Here is a 26,019-nt window from a genome sequence, read left to right on the forward strand (position 1 = left end):
CTACCTACCGGGGGTCCGTGGCACTACCTACCGGGGGGCCGTGGCACTACCTACCGGGGGTCCGTGGCACTACCTGCCGGGGGTCCGTGGCACTACCTGCCGGGGGTCCGTGGCACTACCTACCGGGGGTCCGTGGCACTACCTACCGGGGGTCCGTGGCACTACCTACCGGGGGTCCGTGGCACTACCTACCGGGGGTCCGTGGCACTACCTACAGGGGGTCCGTGGCACTACCTACAGGGGGTCCGTGGCACTACCTACAGGGGGTCCGTGGCACTACCTACAGGGGGTCCGTGGCACTACCTACAGGGGGTCCGTGGCACTACCTGCAGGGGGTCCGTGGCACTACCTGCAGGGGGTCCGTGGCACTACCTGCAGGGGGTCCGTGGCACTACCTGCAGGGGGTCCGTGGCACTACCTGCAGGGGGTCCGTGGCACTACCTGCAGGGGGTCCGTGGCACTACCTGCAGGGGGTCCGTGGCACTACCTGCAGGGGGTCCGTGGCACTACCTGCAGGGGGTCCGTGGCACTACCTGCAGGGGGTCCGTGGCACTACCTGCAGGGGGTCCGTGGCACTACCTGCAGGGGGTCCGTGGCACTACCTGCAGGGGGTCCGTGGCACTACCTGCAGGGGGTCCGTGGCACTACCTGCAGGGGGTCCGTGGCACTACCTGCAGGGGGTCCGTGGCACTACCTACAGGGGGTCCGTGGCACTACCTACAGGGGGTCCGTGGCACTACCTACAGGGGGTCCGTGGCACTACCTACAGGGGGTCCGTGGCACTACCTACAGGGGGTCCGTGGCACTACCTACAGGGGGTCCGTGGCACTACCTACAGGGGGTCCGTGGCACTACCTACAGGGGGTCCGTGGCACTACCTACAGGGGGTCCGTGGCACTACCTACAGGGGGTCCGTGGCACTACCTACAGGGGGTCCGTGGCACTACCTACAGGGGGTCCGTGGCACTACCTACAGGGGGTCCGTGGCACTACCTACAGGGGGTCCGTGGCACTACCTACAGGGGGTCCGTGGCACTACCTACAGGGGGTCCGTGGCACTACATACAGGGGGTCCGTGGCACTACATACAGGGGGTCCGTGGCACTACATACAGGGGGTCCGTGGCACTACATACAGGGGGTCCGTGGCACTACATACAGGGGGTCCGTGGCACTACATACAGGGGGTCTGTGGCACTACATACAGGGGGTCTGTGGCACTACATACAGGGGGTCTGTGGCACTACATACAGGGGGTCTGTGGCACTACATACAGGGGGTCTGTGGCACTACATACAGGGGGTCTGTGGCACTACATACAGGGGGTCTGTGGCACTACATACAGGGGGTCTGTGGCACTACATACAGGGGGTCTGTGGCACTACATACAGGGGGTCTGTGGCACTACATACAGGGGGTCTGTGGCACTACATACAGGGGGTCTGTGGCACTATATACAGGGGGTCTGTGGCACTATATACAGGGGGCACTGCAGTATTATCTACAGGGGGTGTGTGGCACTATATACAGGGGCACATTTTCAGAGCCTAGACTACCATTTTGTGAACCATTGTGGTAAAAACTGATGTTAAAAACCGATGAAACCTAACGACAACTGACGACAACTGATGGTTTTGTAGTAAAAATCGTGAAAAAGTCTGATGGCAACTGATACATTTTTGCATCAGTTGTAATCCCTTGAGACCGATACAACTGATATACGTGAACGAGCATTTTCTAAGCTTTTAATGTTGCCTGGCTGGACGCGGTAGAGCATGCCCATGACTCAGATGTGGCAGCTAGTGTTATTTTTCACAGTGTGACTTGAAACAATGCCAGCACTTGATGTCACATGCGTGTATGTGAAAGTAATGTTTTACTCGTGCACTCATCCTCCATCTAGCAGCACAAAATACACAGCAGCATTACGGAGTGCAGAGACATAGAACATAGGGTTATTTTCACATTAGCATTAGGAGCTTCCATGGAGGGTTTCCGCCAGACTTAGCTTCTTTTTTATGGCAAGAATAGCGCAGTCTGCAGTGCTCTTTTACGGTGTCAAATACACGAACCCTAACGGAAATTCTGATGGTCCCCATTAAAGTCCATGGTGTCCGTCAGGATTCTCCTGTATCTATTTGAAGAAAGAGTCGGAATAGCGGTCATCGCTCTGATATAAATGTAACTTATCGGGCACCCGTGGAGCATTTGACACATTTACTATAAGCATCATCTTTTTAAGCCAAAAGCAGCCAAGTTTGGAAGGCAGGAAAAATTTAAAGTCTTCCTTTATATTTTTGTCTTTTGGACATGAAGTTTTGGCACAAAAAAATACACCCGTGTGGACCCAGCCATAGACTGGTTGGTAGATCACATAACATACACTCTACAAAAATTAGCTCACATACCACAAAAGTCCAGTCACCCTCGGTGGAAACCTACCCTCAGGGTCCCTTACATATAGAAGTATTATGGATCCATAATATGGCACCAACCGAGATCTATGGGCCATACCATTCCTCCTATAAAGGTATTGCTTCTAAGGGAGAAACTGGCACAGAGTGCCTATGGCTCCATAATGCGGAACCGTAGGGGCTCCATGTGCCATTGTACATGCTCCGTGCACTCAGCTGTGCCATTGACATAAGGTTTAGTGATTGGATGTCTATACTTTGCGGTGGATAGATATAGGAAACCGCTCAGAGTAAATACCAGTCATAGCTCAGACGGCTTCATCTTGGCAGATCCATGTGTTAACATAATACTTTGTAGTCTATCGGCTTGTGAAGTGGACACGAGAACAATCACAGAAGCCACTGCAGATAAAGTGCCGTCTAATATCTCTGGTATTCGTGTATGTCTCATATACGGCCCTCAGAATGATCATAGAACTAAAGTATTATACAGAACATATATAAGGGCTTTTCCACACGCAGCGGAGTTGCTGCGTATTTTCCGTCTGGAATTTTGGACGGAAAATACGCAGAATACAGTAGCAGCAAAGTGGGTGAGATGAAACAAATCTCATCCACACGCTGCGGAAAAATTTCCGAGCAGAAATTCACCTGCGGTGCGTATTTTTCGTACCGCAGCATGTCAATTCCTGCTGCGGAAAGTGGACAGATTTGCTGCGTTTTTCAGAGATGTCACCATCTCCCAGCTTTGTAAGGGCCGTGTAAGGGGTCCATCGTTTTGACAGAATGAATACTGTAGTCGAATGCGCTATTCATGCCGTCAAAACAACGGAACCCTTACACAACGGTTACAAACGGAAAGTTTTAAAAGTGGTAAAACCTAAAAACAAAAACAAATTTTACCGCCTGATGGACGCCGTAAAAACAAAACCCCCCCAAAAAATGGTGTAATCGAGTTTTTTTTGCCCATTTTACCACACAAATATTTTTTTTTCAGCTTCCCAGTACATTATGCAGTAGAATAAATGGTGCCATGAAAAACGACAACTTGTCCCGCAACAAACAAGCCCTCATATGGCTATGTCGACGAAGAAATAAAAAAGTTATGGCTTTTGGAAGGCGGGGAGGAAAAAAATAAAAAAACCTCAAATTGGCCGTGTCCTTAAGGGGTTAAGATCTTTGCTTGCTGTCATCCTACACGGTACAATTGAAAAAAACAAAAACTTGAAACACAAATAGCAGCATATAAACAGTTAAAGGGGTTTCCTAGATTTATATAAATAAACTTTAAACAATATATAATGAGAGGTTATTCAGCTTACTATGACACTTGGGGTATGTTCACACTGCTTATTTCAGCTCCAAAAACGGCCGTAAAAAACACAGCAAAAAACACCCGATTAATAAAAAACAGCTGAAAATCAGAGGCTGTTTTCCCCTGAAAACAGCTCAGTATTTTTCAGCCGTTTTTAGTTAGCCGTGTGAACATACCCTGAGTGTTTCAAATCCTGGTCATTTTCAACATGTCTGCTTGCAGTCAGTGAGTGGAAACATTTTTGTTTTTCATCCAGAGACTGAAAACCTGTGGTAATCATGTCCAGCTTCTGTCCGCAGCCACTTTTCGGTTTTCCATTTTCACTTTTTAAATTTTTCCTTTGATATAGCCGTATGAGGGCTTGTTTTTTGCGGGACAAGTTGTAGTTTTTCCCGCCACTATTCATTGTACCATATAATGTGCTGGAAAGCTGGAAAAAACTTCTTTGTGGGGTGGAATGGGAAAAGAAAAATAGTGATTTCTCCATTGTTATTTGGGTTTTCGTGTTTACAGCATTCATTGTGTGGTAAAAATGACATGTCGATGGGACCATCACCTCTTTTTAACGGCATAGATGCTGTAGCTGCTATTGACCGCGGCATCTGAGGGGTTAAACGAACAAGATCCATAGTGAAGCGTCGGCTGTAACATACATCTGACACGCAAGTCATCGAGTGGGCTCAGCCCGTGAGTCCACTCCATACTTTCCGTTCCGGCCTCTGCCGTTTACATACGGTGGATGTCAAGAAGAGGTTAGAGCAGGGGTCTCAAGCACGCGGCCCGCATGCGGCCCCTGGGGCTGTCATCTGCGGTCCGCGGGACACAGAGCCGCTAGTATCGGCTCTGATCCGAGACTCTGGAATTCCCTGACATCGCTGTCCACATATGAACAGACATATGAACAGCGATGTCTGGGGCTTCCCCAGAGCCGGAGTCCCGGGCAGAGCGCTAGTACAGGCTCTGCTCCGGGACTCTGTGGAATTCCCTGACATCGCTGCCCATATATGGACAGTGTGTCAGGGTCTTGCCCAGAGCGGAGCAGAGCGCTGGTGTCGGCTCTGCTCCTGGACTCTGTGGAATTCCCTGACATCGCTGTCCACATATGAACAGCGATGTCTGAGGCTTCCCCAGAGCCGGAGTCCCGAGCAGAGCGCTGGTGTCGGCTCTGCTCCGGGACTCTGTGGAATTCCCTGACATCGCTGCCCATATATGGACAGTGTGTCAGGGTCTTCCCCAGAGCGGAGTCCCGGGCAGGGCGTTATTATCGGCTCTGCTCCGGGACTCTGGGGAAGCCTCTGACATTGCTGTCCATACATTGACAATGATGTCAGGGGCTTCCCCAGAGCAGAAGTCCCAGTGATGTCAGGAACACAGCTGGAGTCCCAGGAAGAGCCTACTAGCGCTCTGCCTGGGACTCCAGCTCTGGGCAGGCCCCTGACATCACTGGGGCAGCCTCTACAGAGGGCACTGGGGCAGCCTCTACAGAGGGCACTGGGGCGTTATCTACAAGTGGGTGTGTGACAGTATCTGAAGAGGACACTGGCATTATCTAGGGGTGTGTTGCCTTATCTACAGAGGGCACTGTGGCCTTATCTACAGAGGGCACTGTGGCCTTATCTACAGAGGGCACTGTGGCCTTATCTACAGAGGGCACTGTGGCCTTATCTACAGAGGGCACTGTGGCCTTATCTACAGAGGGCACTGTGGCCTTATCTACAGAGGGCACTGTGGCCTTATCTACAGAGGGCACTGTGGCCTTATCTACAGGAGGGCACTGTGGCCTTATCTACAGGAGGGCACTGTGGCCTTATCTACAGGAGGGCACTGTGGCCTTATCTACAGGAGGGCACTGTGGCCTTATCTACAGGAGGGCACTGTGGCCTTATCTACAGGAGGGCACTGTGGCCTTATCTACAGGAGGGCACTGTGGCCTTATCTACAGGAGGGCACTGTGGCCTTATCTAGGGGTGTGTTGCATCATCCACAGAGGGCACTGCGGCACTATCTAAAAAGGGGCTGTCCAATCTTGACATGTGTGCTAACTGAGCCGCCGGACTGCATTTAGCGACACTTAAACTGGAAAGCTGGATTGTTGAAATAAGCACGTGGAGAAATCTCTCAAATTTTAAACCTAGCGCTATTATTATAGTAATGTAGTATTATTATTCAAGTAATATAGTGTTATAGTAGTTCAAATAACTAATTGATTAACAATAATTTTGTATTGTATCAAATTTGAAAGTAATGCGGCCCGTCAACTTCCCATTTTTTCTATATGCGGCCCACTTACCCGGCCGAGTTTGAGACCCCTGGGTTAGAGAATCCATTCCACCACAACAAATTATCACCTATCCACAGGATAGGTGATTAGTGTTTGATCGCTGGGGATCCCACCTCTGGGTCTCGACTTCCCTGAATATCCAGGGCGGCGGTCACGCCATTTATGGGACTGCTGAGTTCATTTAGGGGACTCGAGACCCCCGTTCTCTTGATCAGTGGGGGTCTCAGCAGTGGGTCCCCCAGCGATCAAACACTAATCACCTGTCCTGTTGATGCACAACAGAAAAACATTGTAACAGGACTCCGTGAGCGCTAGGGCCATCAAATGCGCTGTATTTCGATTATTTTGCATTACTGCGACATTCACTATACTTACAAATATGAGGTCCTTAACGTTTTGATTAAATTGTATGAACCCACCTGCCACAACAAGGCGACATCTTTTAAGCGGATCTTTAAGGCCCCATGCACACAACCGTATTTTTCATCCGTAATTACGGACCCTTTCAATTCTATGGGCTACGGACACCTTTCCATATTTTTACGGATGGGTGCCCGTTCCGTAAAAATGATCCGTAAAATATAAAACATGTCCTATTCTCGTCTGTAATTACGGCATTGACTCCCCATAGAAGTCTATGGGCGCTTCCGTAAGTACGCACGGCTACAGATGTGAACCCGTAGCCGTCCGTAGTTATGGAAGCGTTGCTAGGCGTCACCAGGTTTGCAGATCGTTTGTGGTTTTCTTATTTTTGCGGATCCGTAAATACGGATGCATTACAGACTACTGTATTTACGGACACCGTTCTGTATATGCAGGTGATTTACGGATGACTAGAAATGACTACGGATCCGTATTTACAGATGGATGAAATCTACGGTCGCGTGCATGGGGCTTAACCTAAAAATACAGCTCTCTCCTGGGCCTTATCCTGCAGAATATACTCAGGGTAGGTACAGTAGGAACCAGCTTTAGTTTATCTAAAAACACCCTTGGGCAGAATAAGCGTGAACAACCAAAATAAAGGCAGTCACCACCCCCCACGTGTACAACACAAACCACAAAAATGTTGGTCTGCAGATCCTAACAAAATGACATAAATGTGCAGGTGCGCGTACGCTATGACTACAAACAATATACAACAAAACATCACAACCGCACCGCGAGCGCCAAGACCACCAAATGCTGTATTTAGATTATTTTGAGTTACTGTTGTGTTTTCTATACTTATAAATGTGGGGTTCTTAGCGCATATTTTGATCAAATTTATGTAGGCTTAGGCCTAGGAGAGAGGTGTCTTCTTAGGTTAGAGACCCACATAAAAGAGGTCGCCTTGTCGTGGCAAGTGGGCTTACACAATTTGGTCAAAATGTGCCAGTCACTGAATGGAATTCTTCTCCTGAAGTTACGACACTGGTATAACAGTTCAAGATTTTACGACCTTGCCGGAGAACGTAGCACACAGCATTAAGCAGAAAAAAGTTTTAGAGAAAATTATCCATACTAAGGGTTAGTAAATATTAGAAGCCCCGACAACAAGTCAAGCCCATAAATTGGATGTGTGGCTGTAGACTATGGGGTGTCACCCGTATAATCAGGAACTTTTTTCACGGTCATCGCTGGTCTGTGCACTGGATTCCTCCAGAAATCATCTCAAGTGTGTGACAGGACGATCAAAAATAATGGAGCATCCCTAGCAACTATGTCACATGACGCGCCAAAATGTGTCCCCAGAAATAGCGCGATTAGGCTATAATCACGGAGAACATCACTGAACGCGTTATTATATGGGGCTACACACAGGTTCATGCTCCCTATAACAGGGCACATGGGGCACCAGGACAAGACCATAAAGTTCTCCATGATTTGGTTTTAAGAAGCAGAATAACAGTAGATATGGCACCTGTTGGTAAATATCAGTAGTGGGCATTATCCATACCTGATAGTAGTAACAGTACTAGCAGCCGGCACGTAGTCCCTGCCCAGTGTTTGTCAGGAAGTGGCAGCTTGTGATGATCAGGGCACAGGGGCACCACTCTTACAGACAAATAACAAATGACGCAGTGTGCGGCTGACCACTGGCATGGGTGACTGATAGTTACCGGTCATCGGGTGCTGGCGCTGAGGTATCACTGACAGCTCTCCACTGTGCCTGCTCTGGCCTCGGCGCCCCTCTATGCTGTCAGGATGTCTAGCTCTCCAGAGGGGGGGCAAACATCCCCCAGACACCGGAAATCCATCAACCATTACCGTATCCGCCGCTCGTTACTGGCAACTCTATGGTTAGAATTTGGAACGCTGTATCCAGAACCGGAAATCCACTGGAAGCCATTTTTGAAAAGGTCAAGTGAATGGGAAAGTGTCAAATTACAATGTCTACAGTACGATGTCTGTGTTATAACTATGAGGAGATGAACACATTTTCGTTCTACCAGCTAGCTGTGGTGTGCATTGTACATGTATTCCCTGCCACCATCATATGAAAATAGTAAAGGTAAGACACTAAAGGACGTTTGGTTGTTGCAATAAATTGCTACAGCGTAAAAACTCTGCAAAAACTAAAGCCGCTTGTGAATACAGCCAAAACCGCTAACATTACCATAAGGGTATGTTCACACACAATAATTACGGACGTAATTCGGGCGTTTTTGCCCCGAATTACGTCCGAAAAATGCGGCTTGAAAGTGTTGACAAACATCTGCCCATTGAAAGCAATGGGCTGACGTTTGTCTGTTCACAGGAGGCGTATATTTACGCGCCACTGTCAAATGGCGGCGCGTAAATAGATGCCCGCGTCAAAGAAGTGATCTGTCACTTCTTGGGGCGTAATTGGAGCCGTTATTCATTGACTCCAATGAAAAGCAGCGCCAAATACGTCCGTAATGGACGCGGCGTTCAAGCGCCTGCACATGCCGTTATGGCTGAAATTACGGGGATGTTTTCTCCTGAAAACATCCCCGTAATTTCAGTCGTTACGGACGCTGTCGTGTGAACATACCCTAACAGTATGTGCCAGCCTCAGAAGGTTCCTCAGATGCCCCTAGAGTGCCAGCCACAGATCCCCCTAGAGTGCCAGCCGCCAATGCCCCCCGAGAAGACAGACAATGGCTGCAGCCAGGAGCCATTACTTTTTACTTGACGTTGCTTTATGAGGACTTGCTTTTTGCAGGAAAAGTTGTATTTTTCAATGGCGCTATCTTGGGTTACATATAATTAATAGGTTAACTTTTATTGTTGGCGGGGGATGGCTAAAACAGCCATTGATTTTTCCATTTTTTTTTAATGTTGTTTACCGTTCGTTATAAACAACGTTAAGTTTATTTTATGGGTTAAGATTATGGTGATATGAAATATGTATAGTTGTAGGAAGGATGAGTTGTAGTTTTTATTTGCACCATTTTTGGATCCATATTATTATGTTAATTTTATTCTGCGGGTTGTTACGATTGTGCTGACACCAAATATCTACTTTTTTTTTATGTTTAATTATTTTTAAACAAAAACATATTTTACTTTTTGGGGGAGACTTATTAAACTTTATTCAATTTAATTAAAGTTTTTTTTTTCCCACTAGGCGGCTTGAAGCAGCGATCATTTGATCGCTGACATAATTCTTTGGAATAATTAGGGTCTGTTCTCACGACTTATTTTCAGGTGTAATTCAGAGCGTAAAACGCTGGTATCGCAATCCAAGTAACTCTTGAAATATTCCTGCAAACAGTTTCTCATTGATTTAAATGGGAAGTAGACTGTGTAGTGCACACGAGGCGGATTTTTAGACTATGCTCACACGCTAAAGTAAAAACGGCTGTTAAATACGGAGCTGTTTTCAAGGGAAAACAGCCTCTGATTTTAAGCTGTTTTTAAAGCATCCGTTATTTGATGAGTGTCTGAAGCCGTTTTTTGAGCTGTTTTTCTATTGACACAATGAAAAATGGCTCCAAAAACGGCTCAAAATGTGACATGCACTTCTTTATACGGAACGTTCTTTTACACGCCATTTTTTCAAACGTCTGCTTAAAAAAATCCCCGTCTAAATGAAACGCCATTTCTCCCATTGAGATCAATGGGCAGATGTTTGGAGGCGTTCATCTTCCGTTTTTTCAAGGGTTTTTTGAGGCGTTTACACCCCAAAAAACACCTGAAAACACTGCGTGTCAACATACCCTTACACTGCTGAATTCAAAAACTGCCTCGTAAAAATATTCCTCGTTAGGGTATGCTTAGACATATGTTTGAGGCAGTTAAATATGAGGCTGATTTCAAAAGAAAAAAGCCTTTGCATTTAGGTGTTTTTTAAACTGATTTTTATAGCGTTTTTGATTTTTGCAAGTGTATTTTGAGGCGTATTTTTGAAGCCCCGAAAAACAGCTGAAAATACGGGGGCTGAACGCCTCCAAACATCTGCCCATTCATTTCAATGGGAAAAAACTGCGTTTCGTTCCCACGGGGAGTTTTTTTACGTGCCGTTTTTACAAATGGCGGGTAAAAATATTCTCCCATAAAAAAGAAGTGCATGTCACTTCTTGAGCCATTTTTGGAGCTGTTTTTCATTGACTCAATAGAAAAACAGCTCTAAAAACGGCCGTAAAAAAACGCAAGTTGCTTAAAAAACGGCTTCAAATCAGGGGCTGTTTTCGCTTGAAAACAGCTCCGTATTTTACGGCCGTTTTTGGTTTGCCATGTGAACATAGCCTCTACATACCCTGAAAATCAGCTCCAAAAATGCCTGGGTTTTCTATTGAAATCCACCTTTTGTTGTTTTTTTGCCTCAAACATATGCCGTGTGAGCCTACCTGTAGGCCTCATGCACACGACCGTAGCTATGTGCACGGCCGTTATTTCCGGGTCGGCCGGCTACAGAGTGACAGCCGCGAGCCGCCCGCAAATTGCCACGGTGACGGTCGTGTGCATGGCCCCATAGGAATGAATGGGGCCGCAATTCTCCCATGCATTTTTGGGGGAATTGCGGCCACAAAAGCACGTTCGTGTGCAGGGGCGTAACTAGGAAAGACTGGGCCCCATAGCAAACTTTTGACTGGGGCCCCCCTCCGCTGGGTATCACACAACCCCCCCCTTGAGATAGTGCCTCCCTATAGATTCCACCACACAGCGCCCCCCTATAGATAGCTCCATACACAGCCCCCTGTAGATAACGTCTTACAGCCCCAAATCCCCCCTGTAGATAATGCCATACAGGCCCCCCTGTAGATAATGCCATATAGCCCCCTCTGTAGATAACGTCTTACAGCCCCAAATCCCCCTTGTAGATAACGTCTTACAGCCATCCCCCTGTAGATAACGCCATACAGACCCCCCCTGTAGATAACGCCATACAGACCCACCCTGTAGATAACGCCATACAGATCCACCTGTAGATAACGCCATACAGACACCCCCCTGTAGATAACGCCATAGAGACACCCCCTGTAGATAATGCCATACAGACCCCCCTGTAGATAATGCCATACAGACCCCCCCTTGTAGATAACGCCATACAGACCCCCCCTGTAGATAACACCATACAGACCCCCCTGTAGATAACGCCATACAGACACCCCCTGTAGATAATGCCATACAGACCCCCCCCTGTAGATAACGCCATACAGACACCCCCTGTAGATAACGCTCATACAGTCCCCCCTGTAGATAATGCCATACAGACACCCCCTGTAGATAACGCCATACAGTCCCCCCTGTAGATAATGCCATACAGACACCCCCCTGTAGATAACGCCATACAGTCCCCCCTGTAGCTAACGCCATACAGACCCCCCTGTATATAACACCATACAGAACCACCCCCTGTAGATAACGCCATACAGACCCCCCCCCCCAAAAAAAAATGGCCTATAGTTTGTCCTACAAAAGACATGCATCCCCTATCCACAGGATAGGGGATACATGTGTGATCGCTGGCAGCGATAAGGAGAACAGGGGACAGAAAGTCCCCCAAGTTCTCCATGACAAACCTCGGACTTCTGGCGTCTGCGCAGTTCAATAAAAATGAAAGGAGCGCTGGTCACGCATGCGCACAAGCGCGACCGGTGCTCAAGTAATTTCTATGGAGCTGCCGACAGACCCTGGAAGTCTGAGGTTTGTCATGGAGAACTTCGGGGGACTTTCGGTCCCCTGTTCTCCTTATCGCTGCCAGCGATCCCACATGTATCTCCTATCCTGCGGATAGGGGATGCATGTCTATTGTAGGAACAACCTCTTCAGTGGCGTCGTGCTGCAGCAGCCATAGCAGGGGGGGGGGGGGGTGGCACGGGCCCCCTCATGCTGCGGGCCCCGTAGCAGCCGCTACGGCTGCTATAGCGGTAGTTACGCCACTGTTCGTGTGCATGGGGCCTTAGTGTATCACTGCAATTTATTAGGCCCGCTGACAGAAAATAAAGAAATGCTGGTTCTTGGAATTCGGCTACACAAAAATGACTTTTTGTTTCCATAAAACATTATTTTGTTGTGAAAAAATATGAAACATGAAAAAAACAACAACATGAATTTGGTATCCCTTCAATCATAACAATCCATAGAATAAAGTAAATGTGCTTTTTTACTGCATGGTAAACTGTAAAAAAAAAAAAAAAAAACCCTGCAAAAAGCAGTTGCGGAATTTTAGGTTCCGCTAAAAACAGGTACAGAATCTTAAAAATAAAGCCCTATGGCTCTTAGAATGCGGTGAAATAACGGAACCACATGGCCCTGAAGTCCCTTAATAGGCCGGACCCTAACCCCTATCCGCACAACTCCGTAACTGTATGTCATTGCGGGAAGTTACTTCCCGCACATGAACGTATAGTTTAGAGGCCGTTCACGTATGTCCGTTGCCCCTGTCAGTTTCCCTCCAGCGTGTTGCAGGAAAGCCGGAGGGAAACTGATGCTAGAATGGATACCATAGCTGTCTATGGGATCTGTTCTGGCACATGGGACATACGTTGTGCCGTCGTACAGCACCGGACCTGTGCAGGAGCCGGATCCAAAACCGTTACTTGCAGCGTTTTTGTGTCTGTCTCCCTGGGAGGTCTGGCACCGCATCCTATTTTACCGTGCTGCTCCCAGATCAATGCCGGGTGCTGCTGCATCCACCTCCGGGCAGCACCCAGCTTGGGAATTGCCGACGCTCTGGCCGATAGTGCCACCCCCCGGTATATAGTCTTATACCCCCTGTAGATAGCGAGTTATGGGGACTTTCTAATATATAAGGCCCTCAAAGCCACTTCACAACCGAACTGGCCCCTGTAAAAATCGCCTTTTGAAATTTTCTTGAAAATGTGAGAAATTTCTGCTAAAGATCTAAGCCTTGTGACATCCTAGAAAATAAAAGGACGTTTAAAAAACGATGCCAATCTAAAGTAGACATATGGGAGATGTTAATTGGTAACTATTTAGTGTGGTATTACCATTTATTTTACAAGCAGATACATTTAAATTGAGAAAATTGCTAATTTTGCAAATTTTCTCTAAATGTTGGTGTTTTTCACAAATAAATATTGAATTTATCAACTAAATTTTTCACTAACATAAAGTACAATATGTCACGAGAAAACAATCTCAGAATCGCTTGGATAGGTAAAAGCATTCCAAAGTTATTACCACATAGAATAAACATGTCAGATTTGAAAAAAATCGTCTGTGCCACAAGGCCAAAACAGGCTGCGTCCTAAAAGGGTTAAGGGTTTAAAGGGTCACTGTTGTTTTGCAAAACTTCTGACATGTCATAGTGAAGTTTTGAATGGGTGGATGTGCCCCTCCGGCTCTTCTTTCTGCAGACGAGATTAGTGAATGGGCTGTACAACAATCCGCCAACCACTACTGCCCCTTCATTCTAGTGATTGGTAGAGTTCTCAGCACCCAAATCCCCAGCAAAGTTTCTGATATGTCAAAAGTTCTGCGAAACAGCGGTTACCTTTTCAACTCCATGGCGGCAGTATTTCTTATGATCTGCAAGGAACAACAGCTATGTGTCCCTGGAAACTGTTTTCATAATGTGCTATGTATACTACAATACATTGGGTTCATGGACTGTGATATATTTTATCTGCAAAATAAAAATTAACATTTGCCTCTGTTTGCCTTTCATGTTGTGTGCTAACACTTTACTGACACAAGGTGGCGCTGTGGTAGTTCATAAGTTTGGACCATGCGACTTGCCATACCAGTGCAGTGACTTTGCTGGCAGAGAACGAGGTAAACACTCTTGTTATCAATAATGAAGAAGTGACATGTTTATAATGGACTTGTCCTTCTTTTCCTGATATACTACAATGACGTGCTGGCGGAATACACAGTGGATTTATAATCCTGCCTTTTTCTGCACACGATGAGTCCACAAATGTTTTGCTCTTATGTAACCTATGTGTCTGCAGCTAACCTTATTCTGGAAAGCTGGTGCTCAGACTTTAGTCCCTTAAAGGGTTATTTTCCGATCGCAGACATTTATGGCATATCCACAGTATAACTTAAGAACTATGGATTCGGGTCCAGCTCTGGGACCTGCACCTTTATTAAGAACGTCAGACACCCCACACCCCACATGGTGCGGCGGCCGCTGGCCACCGATTTCAGGAGGGAACTATGTGGAAAGGTGGCCACGCATGCGCGCAACTCTCTCCATTGTGTTCTGTGGGAATTACGGAAATAGCCGAGCAGGGGTTAAAAATTTGTAAGAAAAAGGGGATGAAGTAAAAGAGCATTCAACCTTCTCTAACAAATTTCTAGGTCCCTAATATAATGACGAAATGTCTCTAATCCGTAGACGTAGTATAGATACATATGGATCTCGCTGTGTACCCTGTACGTAGGAAACAATGGAGCAGCCCCAGTACTGACAAAAGCATTGATATATCTACCCTCTCTTCAAACAAGAAAAATGCTGTCGAATATTTCCGAAATATAATAAATAAACGGTAACGTTTACAGATGATAAATGCATTAACCCTATAAAGACTCCGCCTAGTGAACGCAGCAACTTATTTATTTTTCCGTCGATGTAGCAGATTTTTGCGGAATGAGTTTGCATTTTTGATCACCATTTTGGGGTACATATAACATGTTGAATATTTTTATTATGTTTTTTGAAAGAGAAATGGAAAAAAAATAACGCAATTCCATCTTTGTGTTTGAGGATGTAAATTTATATAGTTTTTTTGTTATATTACTTTTGCACAAAACCCTATTTTTACAAAATATATTTTTTTACATTGGTGTAGCTGTATGAGAGCTTGTTTTTTGCAGTATAAGTTATAGTTTTCAACGGTACCATTTTGGAGTACCTACGACTTTAATCACTTTTTAGTCCTGATTTTGGTAGGCCAGATAAAAAACAAACAGCAATTCTGGGATTGTTTTTTTAGTGTTTATTTTACAGTATGGGTTATTACGGAAGCTGCGATCTATGGTAATTATGTGTATATATATTTTGTTTAGTTCCACTAGGGAACTTCACCCCGCAGAACCTTTTATTGCAATTAACGGCAATACTTCTGTATCCAACTATGAGTCACTGGATGTAACTGTGCTGTATTCACTTATACAGTCTGCAGAGCGCCTGTTTAGTACTTCTATCTACCACTATATGGTCACTGTATGGTGGTAATATTAGTCGATGTATAGTGTTTTTTATTCAGTAACTGTATGGTGGTATTATTCAGTCAATATTTGGTGGTAATGTAAGTGATCATGATGTGGCGGTATTATTTGGGCCTTTTAAAGTGGTATCATTGGTAATATTGGTCTTTGTATAGTGGTTTTTATTCAGTAACTGTATGGTGGTATTATTCAATCACTATGTGGTGGTAATATGTGGTTATGATGTGGAGGTATTATTCAGTAACAATATGGTGGTATTATTCAGTCACTTTGTGGTGGTAATATGTGGTCATGTTGTGGCAATATTATTCAGTACCAGTATGGTGGTATTACTCAGTCACGATGTGTTGGTAATATGGTGTGGCACTATGATTCAGTAACAGTATGGAGGTATTACACAGTAACAGTGTGGTGGTATTATTCAGTCACTATGTGGTGGTAATGTGTGATCATGGTGTCGAGGTATTATTCAGTAACAGTATGGTGGTATTATTCAGTAACAGTATGGCGGTATTATTCAGTAACAGTGTGGTGGTATTATTCAGTCACTATGTGGTGGTAATGTGTGATCATGGTGTCGAGGTATTATTCAGTAACATTATGGTGGTATTCTTCAGTCACTATGTGGTGGTAATATGTAAATGGTGTCGAGGTATTATTCAGTCACTATGTGGTGGTAATGTGTGATCATGGTGTCGAGGTATTATTCAGTAACAGTATGGTGGTATTATTCAGTCACTTAGTAGTGGTAATATGTGGTCATGGTATGGTGGTATATTTCAGTAACTGTATGGTGGTATTATTCAGTCACTGTGGTGGTAATATGTGGTCATGTTGTGGCACTATTATTCAGTAACAGTATGGTGATATTATTCAGTCACTTTGTGGTGGTAATATGTGGTCATGGTGTGGAGAATTATTCAGTAACAGTATGGTCATTTTATCTCGTTTTTATGTGGTCATATTGGGGAGGTATTATTTAGTAACAGTATGATGGTAGTATTCAGTAACAATATAGTGGTATTATTCAGTCACTATGTGGTGGTAATATGTGGTCATGTTGTGGCACTATTATTCAGTACCAGTATTGTAATGGCAGGAAGGAGGTGAAGGGAAAGTGAGCCCTAATCTACCCACCGCCCTGTCCCTGCCTACTTGCAACGACCCGCCCTAGGCGACGAGGTACAACTGGGCGGCGGTCCCTACGCTGTCTAAGTGCACAGGAAAACAAACAGGGAACACGCAAGGGAAGGGGCAGTAGCCACGGAACGCCACGAGGAAACGGAGCGGCGAACGAACAGTCAGGACCAGGACGAAGTGAGTACACCCGAGCGGGCACGGAGACAGAAGCAAGCCAGGGGCAAAGCAAAACAGGTCAAGCAGAACTGCAGCAAGGCAGAAGCGTGGCAGAAGCAGGCTGGAGCAAGCAGCAGTGGGGCCAGGAATCCAAAAGAATTACAAGCACTGAGGGAGAGAACAGGGCAGGTAATAAAGGACAGGGGGCGGAGCTAACTCCGACAGACCAGGCCGCGATAGGCTCTCCCACTCCTGAGCCTGCCACCCTGGTTGGTGGGAGATGGTGTCAGTCGAACAGGTCTGGCCTCAGGTGTGGATTGATTAATCCCAGGAGTATACCTAGATGAAGTACCTGGCAGATCCCTAACAGTACTCCCCCTTTTATGAGGGGCCACCGGACCCTTACTAAGGGGACCCGGTTTAGTGGGGAAGAGAAGGTGGAACCTCCTGATCAATACCCCAGCGTGAACATCACGGGCAGGTACCCAAGTCCTCTCCTCCGGCCCGTATCCTCTCCAATGGACCAGGTACTGGAGGGAGCCCTGGACCATCCTACTGTCCATAATCTTGGCCACCTCGAATTCCACCCCCTCAGGGGTGAGAACGGGAACAGGAGGTATCCTCGAGGGGGACCAGGACGGGGAGCAGCGTTTAAGGAGGGAGGCATGGAAGACGTCATGTATGCGAAAGGATGGGGGGAGCTACAGACGGAAGGATACAGGGTTGAGGACTTCAATGATCTTATAAGGTCCAATAAATCGGGGAGCAAACTTCCTGGACGGGACCTTAAGGCGCAAGTTCCTGGACGACAACCAGACCAAATCCCCGACGACAAACCGGGGGTTAGCAGAACGTCTACTATCCGCCTGAATCTTTTGTGCGCTCTGGGACGCCTCTAGGTTCTTCTGAACCTGGGCCCAGACAGTGCACAGTTCCCGATGAACATCCTCTACCTCAGGATTATTGGAACAACCAGGGGAGACGGAGGAGAACCTTGGGTTAAACCCGAAATTACAGAAAAACGGGGAGACCCCTGACGAGTTACTGACCCGGTTATTCAGGGAAAATTCAGCAAGGGGAAGGAATGAGACCCAATCGAATTGACAGTCAGAGATGAAACACCTTAAATATTGTTCCAGGGATTGGTTGGTCCTTTCCGTTTGGCCATTAGTTTCGGGATGGAAGGCGGAGGAGAAGGACAGATCAATCTCCAACTTTTTACAAAAAGCTCTCCAAAATAAGGAAACAAATTGTACCCCTCTGTCAGAAACGATATTGACTGGGGCCCCATGGAGACGCAGGATGTGTTTCACAAACAAAGAAGCTAACGTCTTGGCGTTAGGTAGCTTCTTAAGGGGCACAAAGTGGCACATCTTGCTGAAGCGGTCGACTACCACCCACACCACCGACTTGCCCTGAGATGGAGGCAAATCGGTGATAAAATCCATGGAGATATGGGTCCAAGGTCTCTGGGGAATGGGCAAGGAACGTAGTAGGCCCGCAGGTCGGGACCTAGGGGTTTTGGACCTAGCGCAAACCTCACAAGCGGCGACGTAAGCCCTAACGTCTTTAGGCAACCCAGGCCACCAATAGTTTCTGGTAATGAGGTGTTTGGTGCCCAAGATGCCAGGATGACCAGATAGAGCGGAGTCATGGTTTTCCCTGAGTACCCTCAGCCGGTATTGCAGGGGAACAAACAGTTTGTCCCCAGGGACGTTCCCGGGGGCTGCACCCTGATCAGCCGCGATATCAGAAGCTAAATCAGAATCCGTGGCAGAGACGATTATACCAGGGGGTAAAATACAAGCAGGATCCTTCTCGGAAGGAGGATTGGCCATGAAACTACGTGACAGAGCATCAGCCTTAATATTCTTGGACCCAGCCCTATAGGTAACCAAGAAATTAAATCTGGTAAAGAATAGTGCCCACCGAGCTTGTCTAGGATTAAGCCTCCGGGCCGATTCTAGGAAAACCAGATTCTTGTGATCCGTAAGGACCGTTACCTGGTGTCTGGCCCCCTCCAGGAAGTGCCGCCACTCCTCAAAAGCCCATTTAATGGCTAGAAGTTCGCGGTTGCCAATATCATAGTTACTCTCCGTGGGCGAAAACTTCCTAGAGAAGTAAGCACAGGGGCGGAGATGGGTGAGGGAGCTGGTACCCTGGGACAAGACGGCCCCCACTCCAACCTCGGAAGCGTCAACCTCCACAATAAATGGCTCCTCTTGGTTGGGCTGAATCAGCACGGGGGCCGAGATAAAGCACTTCTTGAGAGTCTCAAAGGCCTGGACGGCCTCAGGGGGCCAATGGAGGACATCAGCACCCTTGCGGGTAAGGTCCGTAAGAGGCTTAGCGACGACCGAGAAGTTGGCAATAAATCTCCTGTAATAGTTGGCGAACCCTAAAAAACACTGTAACGCCTTAAGGGAGGCCGGTTGGACCCATTCCGCCACAGCCTGAACCTTGGCAGGGTCCATGCGGAATTCATGAGGAGTGAGGATTTGCCCTAAAAATGGTATCTCCTGTACCCCAAAGACACATTTTTCAGTCTTAGCAAACAGATTATTCTCCCGAAGGACCTGGAGCACCTTCCTGACATGCTCCACGTGGGAGGACCAGTCCTTGGAAAACACCAGTATGTCATCAAGGTACACAACAAGAAAATTACCCAGGTACTCTCTCAGGATTTCATTAATAAAATTCTGGAAGACAGCAGGGGCATTACACAACCCAAAGGGCATGACCAGGTATTCGAAATGACCCTCGGGTGTGTTGAACGCAGTTTTCCACTCATCCCCCTCTTTGATGCGGATAAGGTTATATGCCCCCCGTAGATCGAACTTAGAAAACCATTGGGCTCCCTGAACCTGATTAAAAAGATCCGGAATCAAAGGAAGTGGGTACTGGTTCCTTACGGTGACCTTATTCAGGTTACGATAATCAATGCACGGCCTAAGACCACCATCCTTCTTCCCCACGAAGAAGAAGCCAGCACCTACAGGAGAAGTCGAGGGGCGAATGAAACCCTTGGCCAGGCATTCTTGGATATACACCCTCATAGCTTCACGTTCAGGACATGAAAGATTAAATATCCTACCCTTAGGAAGCTTGGCACCAGGCACCAAATCGATAGCGCAATCGTAATCTCTATGGGGGGGCAACACCTCGGAGGCCTCCTTAGAAAACACATCGGCGAAGTCCTGAACAAACTCAGGAAGCGTGTTTACCTCCTCCCGGGGAGAAATAGAGTTAACAGAAAGACATGACATAAGACATTCATTACCCCATTTGGTGAGATCCCCAGTATTCCAATCAAACGTGGGATTATGCAACTGCAACCAGGGAAGGCCTAAAACCAGATCAGACGATAATCCCTGCATCACCAGTACAGAGCACTGCTCCACATGCATGGAGCCAACCAGGAGTTCAAAAACAGGAGTATGCTGAGTAAAATAACCATTAGCAAGGGGAGTTGAGTCGATTCCTACTACAGGGATAGGATAAGGTAAATCAATACAAGGCATCTTTAGAGACATAGCAAATTCCACAGACATGATATTAGCAGATGAGCCAGAATCCACGAAAGCACTGCCCGTGGCAGACCGGCCAGCAAACGAGACCTGAAAGGGAAGCAAAATTTTATTGCGTTTCACATTAACGGGAAATACCTGTGCGCCCAAGTGACCTCCCCGATGATCACTTAGGCGCGGAAGTTTTCCGGCTTCTTATTCTTGCGCCTGGGACAGGTGTTCAGTAGATGCTTGTCGTCCCCACAGTAGAAGCAGAGACCATTCATTCTGCGAAACTCCCTACGTTGTCGAGGGGACATGGAGGCCCCCAGTTGCATAGGTACCTCCGAGTCCTCCGTGGAGGGGCGAGGAGACGGGACCTCGGGGGGGATCACAGAAAAGTCAGAGGGGAGCACACTGAAGCGTTCTAGCTGACGTTCCCTGAGACGTCGGTCAAGTCGTACTGCTAGGGCCATAACCTGGTCAAGGGAGTCAGACGAGGGGTAGCTAACCAGCAGATCCTTCAGGGCGTCAGATAATCCTAACCTAAACTGGCACCTTAGGGCCGGATCGTTCCACTGAGAAGCTACGCACCACTTCCTAAAATCAGAACAGTATTCCTCAACCGGTCTCCTACCCTGACGTAAGGTCACCAGCTGACTCTCGGCTAAAGCAGTCCTGTCAGTCTCGTCGTAAATGAGTCCGAGGGCAGAGAAAAAACGATCAACAGAGGAAAGTTCAGGGGCGTCAGGAGCCAAGGAGAAGGCCCACTCTTGGGGCCCTTCCTGGAGTCGGGATATGATGATACCCACCCGCTGGTTCTCGGAACCTGAGGAGTGGGGCTTTAGGCGGAAATACAGTCTGCAACTCTCCCGGAAGGAGAGAAACGTCTTACGGTCCCCTGAGAACCGGTCAGGTAACTTGAGGTCGGGTTCTAGAGGTGAGGTGAGGGGTACTACTAGAGCAGCGTCACCCTGATTGACCCTTTGGGCCAGGGCCTGGACCTGTAGGGAGAGGCCCTGCATCTGCTGGGTCAGGGTCTCAAGGGGGTCCATGATAGCGTCAGCGTAGGAGAAATGGTAGACTAGGTAAGGGCTTGTAATTATGTAATGGCAGGAAGGAGGTGAAGGGAAAGTGAGCCCTAATCTACCCACCGCCCTGTCCCTGCCTACTTGCAACGACCCGCCCTAGGCGACGAGGTACAACTGGGCGGCGGTCCCTACGCTGTCTAAGTGCACAGGAAAACAAACAGGGAACACGCAAGGGAAGGGGCAGTAGCCACGGAACGCCACGAGGAAACGGAGCGGCGAACGAACAGTCAGGACCAGGACGAAGTGAGTACACCCGAGCGGGCACGGAGACAGAAGCAAGCCAGGGGCAAAGCAAAACAGGTCAAGCAGAACTGCAGCAAGGCAGAAGCGCGGCAGAAGCAGGCTGGAGCAAGCAGCAGTGGGGCCAGGAATCCAAAAGAATTACAAGCACTGAGGGAGAGAACAGGGCAGGTAATAAAGGACAGGGGGCGGAGCTAACTCCGACAGACCAGGCCGCGATAGGCTCTCCCACTCCTGAGCCTGCCACCCTGGTTGGTGGGAGAGGGTGTCAGTCGAACAGGTCTGGCCTCAGGTGTGGATTGATTAATCCCAGGAGTATACCTAGATGAAGTACCTGGCAGATCCCTAACAAGTATGGTGATATTATTCAGTCACTTTGTGGTGGTAATATGTGGTCATGGTGTGGAGAATTATTCAGTAACAGTATGGTCATTTTATCTCGTTTTTATGTGGTCATATTGGGGAGGTATTATTTAGTAACAGTATGGCGGTATTATTCAGTAACAATATAGTGGTATTATTCAGTCACTATGTGGTGGTAATATGTGGTTATGGTGTGGAGATATTATTCAGTAACAGTATGGTGGTATTATTCAGTCACTATGTAGTGGTAATATGTGGTCATGGTGTGGCGGTATTATTTATGTTTTGTATATTGGTATTATTGGTCTATTTATGGTGCGTTTTATTTAATAACAGTATAGAGGTAATATTTTATCACTGTATGGTGGTAATATTTGGTCCTGATACATATGTATAATAATCATTTTGTGTGTGGGGGGAACACATATGCCATGGGGCTTGTGCCTCTAATTTATAAAGACCTTAGCAACGCCCTTGAATAGAGGTACAGCACAGTGCTAAGAGTTGTAGGGCCCTCTTTACATCGCGTTTCTGAACTACATTTATCATGTACGTCAGCAAAGCTCCCAACGTACATGATTAACGTGTCCATAAGGCACCATTAGCCCGATGGAGGCCAAAAGAGTGTCCTTTTGACCTCCATATGGCAGGTATATGTTCGTATACCATTTTCTTTAAGGCTGGATTAGTGTAGTAGACACCATTATTCCATCCGGAGGGATCCTGCAAAAAATCTTATAATGTGCACTTTTTTTTAACCTGGGAGTCTATAAGTGACATAAATGACATATGCCACTGTTAGGCATCTGTCACAGGTATACTTTTAACTTATACGTTGGAAAGCTCTATTAACATAACTGTTCATATATGGTCAGTGATGTTACCGGAGCTTCCTGCACAGGTCCTCAAGCAACACCGCTGTCCTCAGGAGGCGCTCTTCTCAGGGACCATGATGTCAGGTGCTTCCCCAGGGATGGAGTCCCGGGGCGCTGGATTGGGGCTATTCAGTCAACATATACCATCGTATGTCGTAAAGTAGGATACGTTGCAGCCTTCCGTGGAAGGAATACTTTGGGAGTTCACCTCTGATGAAAGTCAATTAACCCAATGTAAAGAGGGCCTAATAAACGGTGCTCCAACATTGTTATTTCATGAAGAAAGTTTAAACATCCGCTTTAATTTAAAAAATGTCCATAAAATGTCCCTTGAGTCACGATAAATGGATCAGATACAACCACGCTCTGCAGCTCTCATCTCTTGTATATTTACTCCTTTTATGAAACACAATTCTGCTGTTAGACATTGATCTATATGTGAGTTACTGCTTTAAAAATGTTTTAAGGTGTATAAGGCATATATCCCACGTGAGGCCCCATACAACAGACAGTATATGCCGTCATATTTTCAGGATGTCCATTGGGGTACATTCACAGAGGACCCGTCTACCCCACTATCAGCTTGCTATGCCCCTCAGCCCAGTAACCCTGCCACCTGTTCGTGTTTGCCAGGAGCATATGCAAGCCCTACAAGTCGACTTTCCTGTGTGATGGAGGGCTTCGCTCTAGAGGTTTTTTCCAGTCGGATCTGAAACTGATGTTTCAAAAAAAATTTTTAGGCTTCTTTTACACTAGCGTTAGTATACGTTAACCTCTCTTCCGTCAGAGGAAGAGAATATCCAAATATTAAACGAAAAGCAACGGTTCCGTTAGAATTAACATTGATTTCAATGGTAATTCTAATTTTCGATCCTCTCTTCCTCTGTCGGAAGAGAGGTAAACGTATACTAACGCTGGTGTGAACTTAGCCTTATTCATTAAAAGATTACTTTCTGAATAAACAATAATAAATATGTATCTAATAAATCGACCTCATTCTCTTCAATGTGCTGCTGAATAGTTACATAATACAACAAATAAATTCTAACTAATGAATGTAACCAATGAATAATAAATTCTGCATGCAAAAAGGAGAACCAGGCAGCACATTCAAAGAAACAAGGAACTTTTTATTCACCCATGCAATGTTTCAGATCCTCAGAGCCTTTCTAAAGCTTAAAGGGGTTTTCCCATGAGGGACATTTATGACATATCCACAGGATATGTCATAAATGTCAGATAGATTCGGGTCCTACCTCTGGGACCCGCACCTATCTCTAGAGCGGGGCCCCCCAAACCCTGTTCTAGCTTTGTTTGCTATCGCTGACTCCCGGCCACTTCCTGACTTTATGGTAGGGAGTTACGAAAACAGCTGAGCTACGCCTGCTTCCGTAACTCCCATAGTAGTGAATAGCAGTTACGGAAGCAGTGTAGCATGCGAACTACGCTGTTTCCGTGACTACTATTCAGTTATATGGGGCTTACGAAAACAGTGTAGCTCAGCGAGCTACGCTGTTTACACCTTCATGGTCGGAAATCAGCCGACACACACAGACGTAAAACGGGGTTTAGGGGCCCCGTTCTAGAGATAGGTGCCTGTCCCAGAGGTGGGACCCGCATCTATCTGACATTTATGACATATCCTGGGGATATGTCTTAAATGTCCCTTGTGGGAAAACCCCTTTAAGAAAGACTCAGGAGCTGAAACGTTGCATGGGTGAATAAAAAGTTTATTTTTTCTTTGGATGTACTGCCTGGTTCTCCTTTTTTCATTGGCTGGGGATGGTTGGATCCAGTCCTGTCGGGCTGGCGCCCTTATCATTTTTACTGTTACCTTTTCGATCTTAATAAATTCTGTTATTATTTCTATAGAGCACCAAAATGGCATCTAGCAAGCTTGGAAAGAATTTAGTAGCCTGCCTGTTAAATGTTTCCGAGGCCAGGAATAAAGACATTATTGAGAGAATTGCAAGAGCTGCTCTATTTGACAGTTGTGGTAAGTTTGACAGTCTGATATTATGTACAATACCTCTACAGGAAGGGACCCATAGGAACTACCAGGGTTTCCAGTATGTCACTGCTAGCTTCTTTTACAGTCCTGACATTACTCATCTTATCAGATATTGTGAAGTCCAGCAAATATTCATTGCCACATTGTATTTGTTTGTTTTTTTGTTTTTTTTTCTTAAAGGCGACCTGTCAACAAATCACATATTAGATTTATTATGCTTTTGGATACAGATTCTTCACAAAAAGCAAAAAAAATAGGGTTGATATGGTGCTCATCCTCTCTGAGGAGAGAAATATGTCTAGAGCTTATTGCTTACTCACAAGTAGACAGCTGCCTCTGCTACAAAGAAATACAAGGTGGTAGCTGCCCAGGATTAAGCATAACTGTAATGGACACCTAACCCAATAAAGGAAGTCCTGTCTGTGCTAGAAGTTGAACAGGTACGTAGTGGTTCAGATCGCACTAGACTTAACTGCTGCACAAATAGGGACCCAACCCAATCGTAATGAACAGAAGTATTCGGCACACAATGCTGTAGTTAGAAGAAAATCTTGATTTTATTTGAAAAAAAATGGCAATGACTTAGTGCGACGTTTCGGTTGTTATATGATCTTCATCAGGCACTGTAAAGACAATATAGACGATTTAAAAAATATATATTTTCTACATATAATTTCAAAGTACATATGTCTAACATAGTATAAGCATCATAAACAGAGCCATAGCATGTACGCAGACATGCCTAGTCAGTGGTAACCGGTGCCATCAAATATAGAAAACCAATAAAAGGAAAAAAATAAGAAAATAGAATAAAATAAAATAAAGCTAAGTAGAAATCGTTTGTAATTAGAAGAACAAAAGGATATGAAAATATAGATGGCAAGTGAGCATCATCAGTCAGGTATCAACTTAAGGGACATAATGGTCAAGAATACCAAAGCATATTATGTTATACCTAGCACGTGAAGGCACTATCAGATGGTGGGCATTATCACCTCAGCTTAAAATCGTCAATATTATCTTTACAGTGCGTGATG

The 26,019-nt window shown here is 46.3% G+C and overlaps 2 protein-coding genes across 5 annotated transcripts in view; one reads left to right on the plus strand and one right to left on the minus strand.

Moving 5' to 3' along the window:
- LOC142655488 (ras-related protein Rab-5B-like) overlaps positions 1–8,267 on the minus strand; it is a 39,463-nt gene extending 31,196 nt beyond the window's left edge. Inside the window, exon 1 of one of the 2 annotated variants that reach the window (XM_075829721.1) lies at positions 8,112–8,267. The gene's annotated coding sequence lies outside the window, so the exon portion shown is untranslated. Of the gene's footprint in view, positions 1–7,948 lie in introns of both variants that reach the window. The other variant, XM_075829720.1, reaches the window with a different exon arrangement.
- Positions 8,268–8,344: 77 nt separating this feature from the next.
- The window catches only part of FTCDNL1 (formiminotransferase cyclodeaminase N-terminal like), a 51,063-nt gene continuing 33,388 nt past the window's right edge, over positions 8,345–26,019 (plus strand). For 2 of the 3 annotated variants that reach the window (XM_075831202.1, XM_075831204.1), the window contains exons 1-2: positions 8,345–8,503; positions 24,844–24,967. In XM_075831202.1, the coding sequence (XP_075687317.1) occupies positions 8,489–8,503; positions 24,844–24,967 (139 nt within the window). In that variant the 5' untranslated portion in view covers positions 8,345–8,488. Of the gene's footprint in view, positions 8,504–14,121; positions 14,200–24,843; positions 24,968–26,019 lie in introns of all 3 variants that reach the window. The other variant, XM_075831203.1, reaches the window with a different exon arrangement.

The sequence above is a fragment of the Rhinoderma darwinii genome, chromosome 6 (genome assembly GCF_050947455.1).
Source record: "Rhinoderma darwinii isolate aRhiDar2 chromosome 6, aRhiDar2.hap1, whole genome shotgun sequence".
In the NCBI taxonomy this organism is placed as follows: Eukaryota; Metazoa; Chordata; class Amphibia; order Anura; family Rhinodermatidae; genus Rhinoderma; species Rhinoderma darwinii.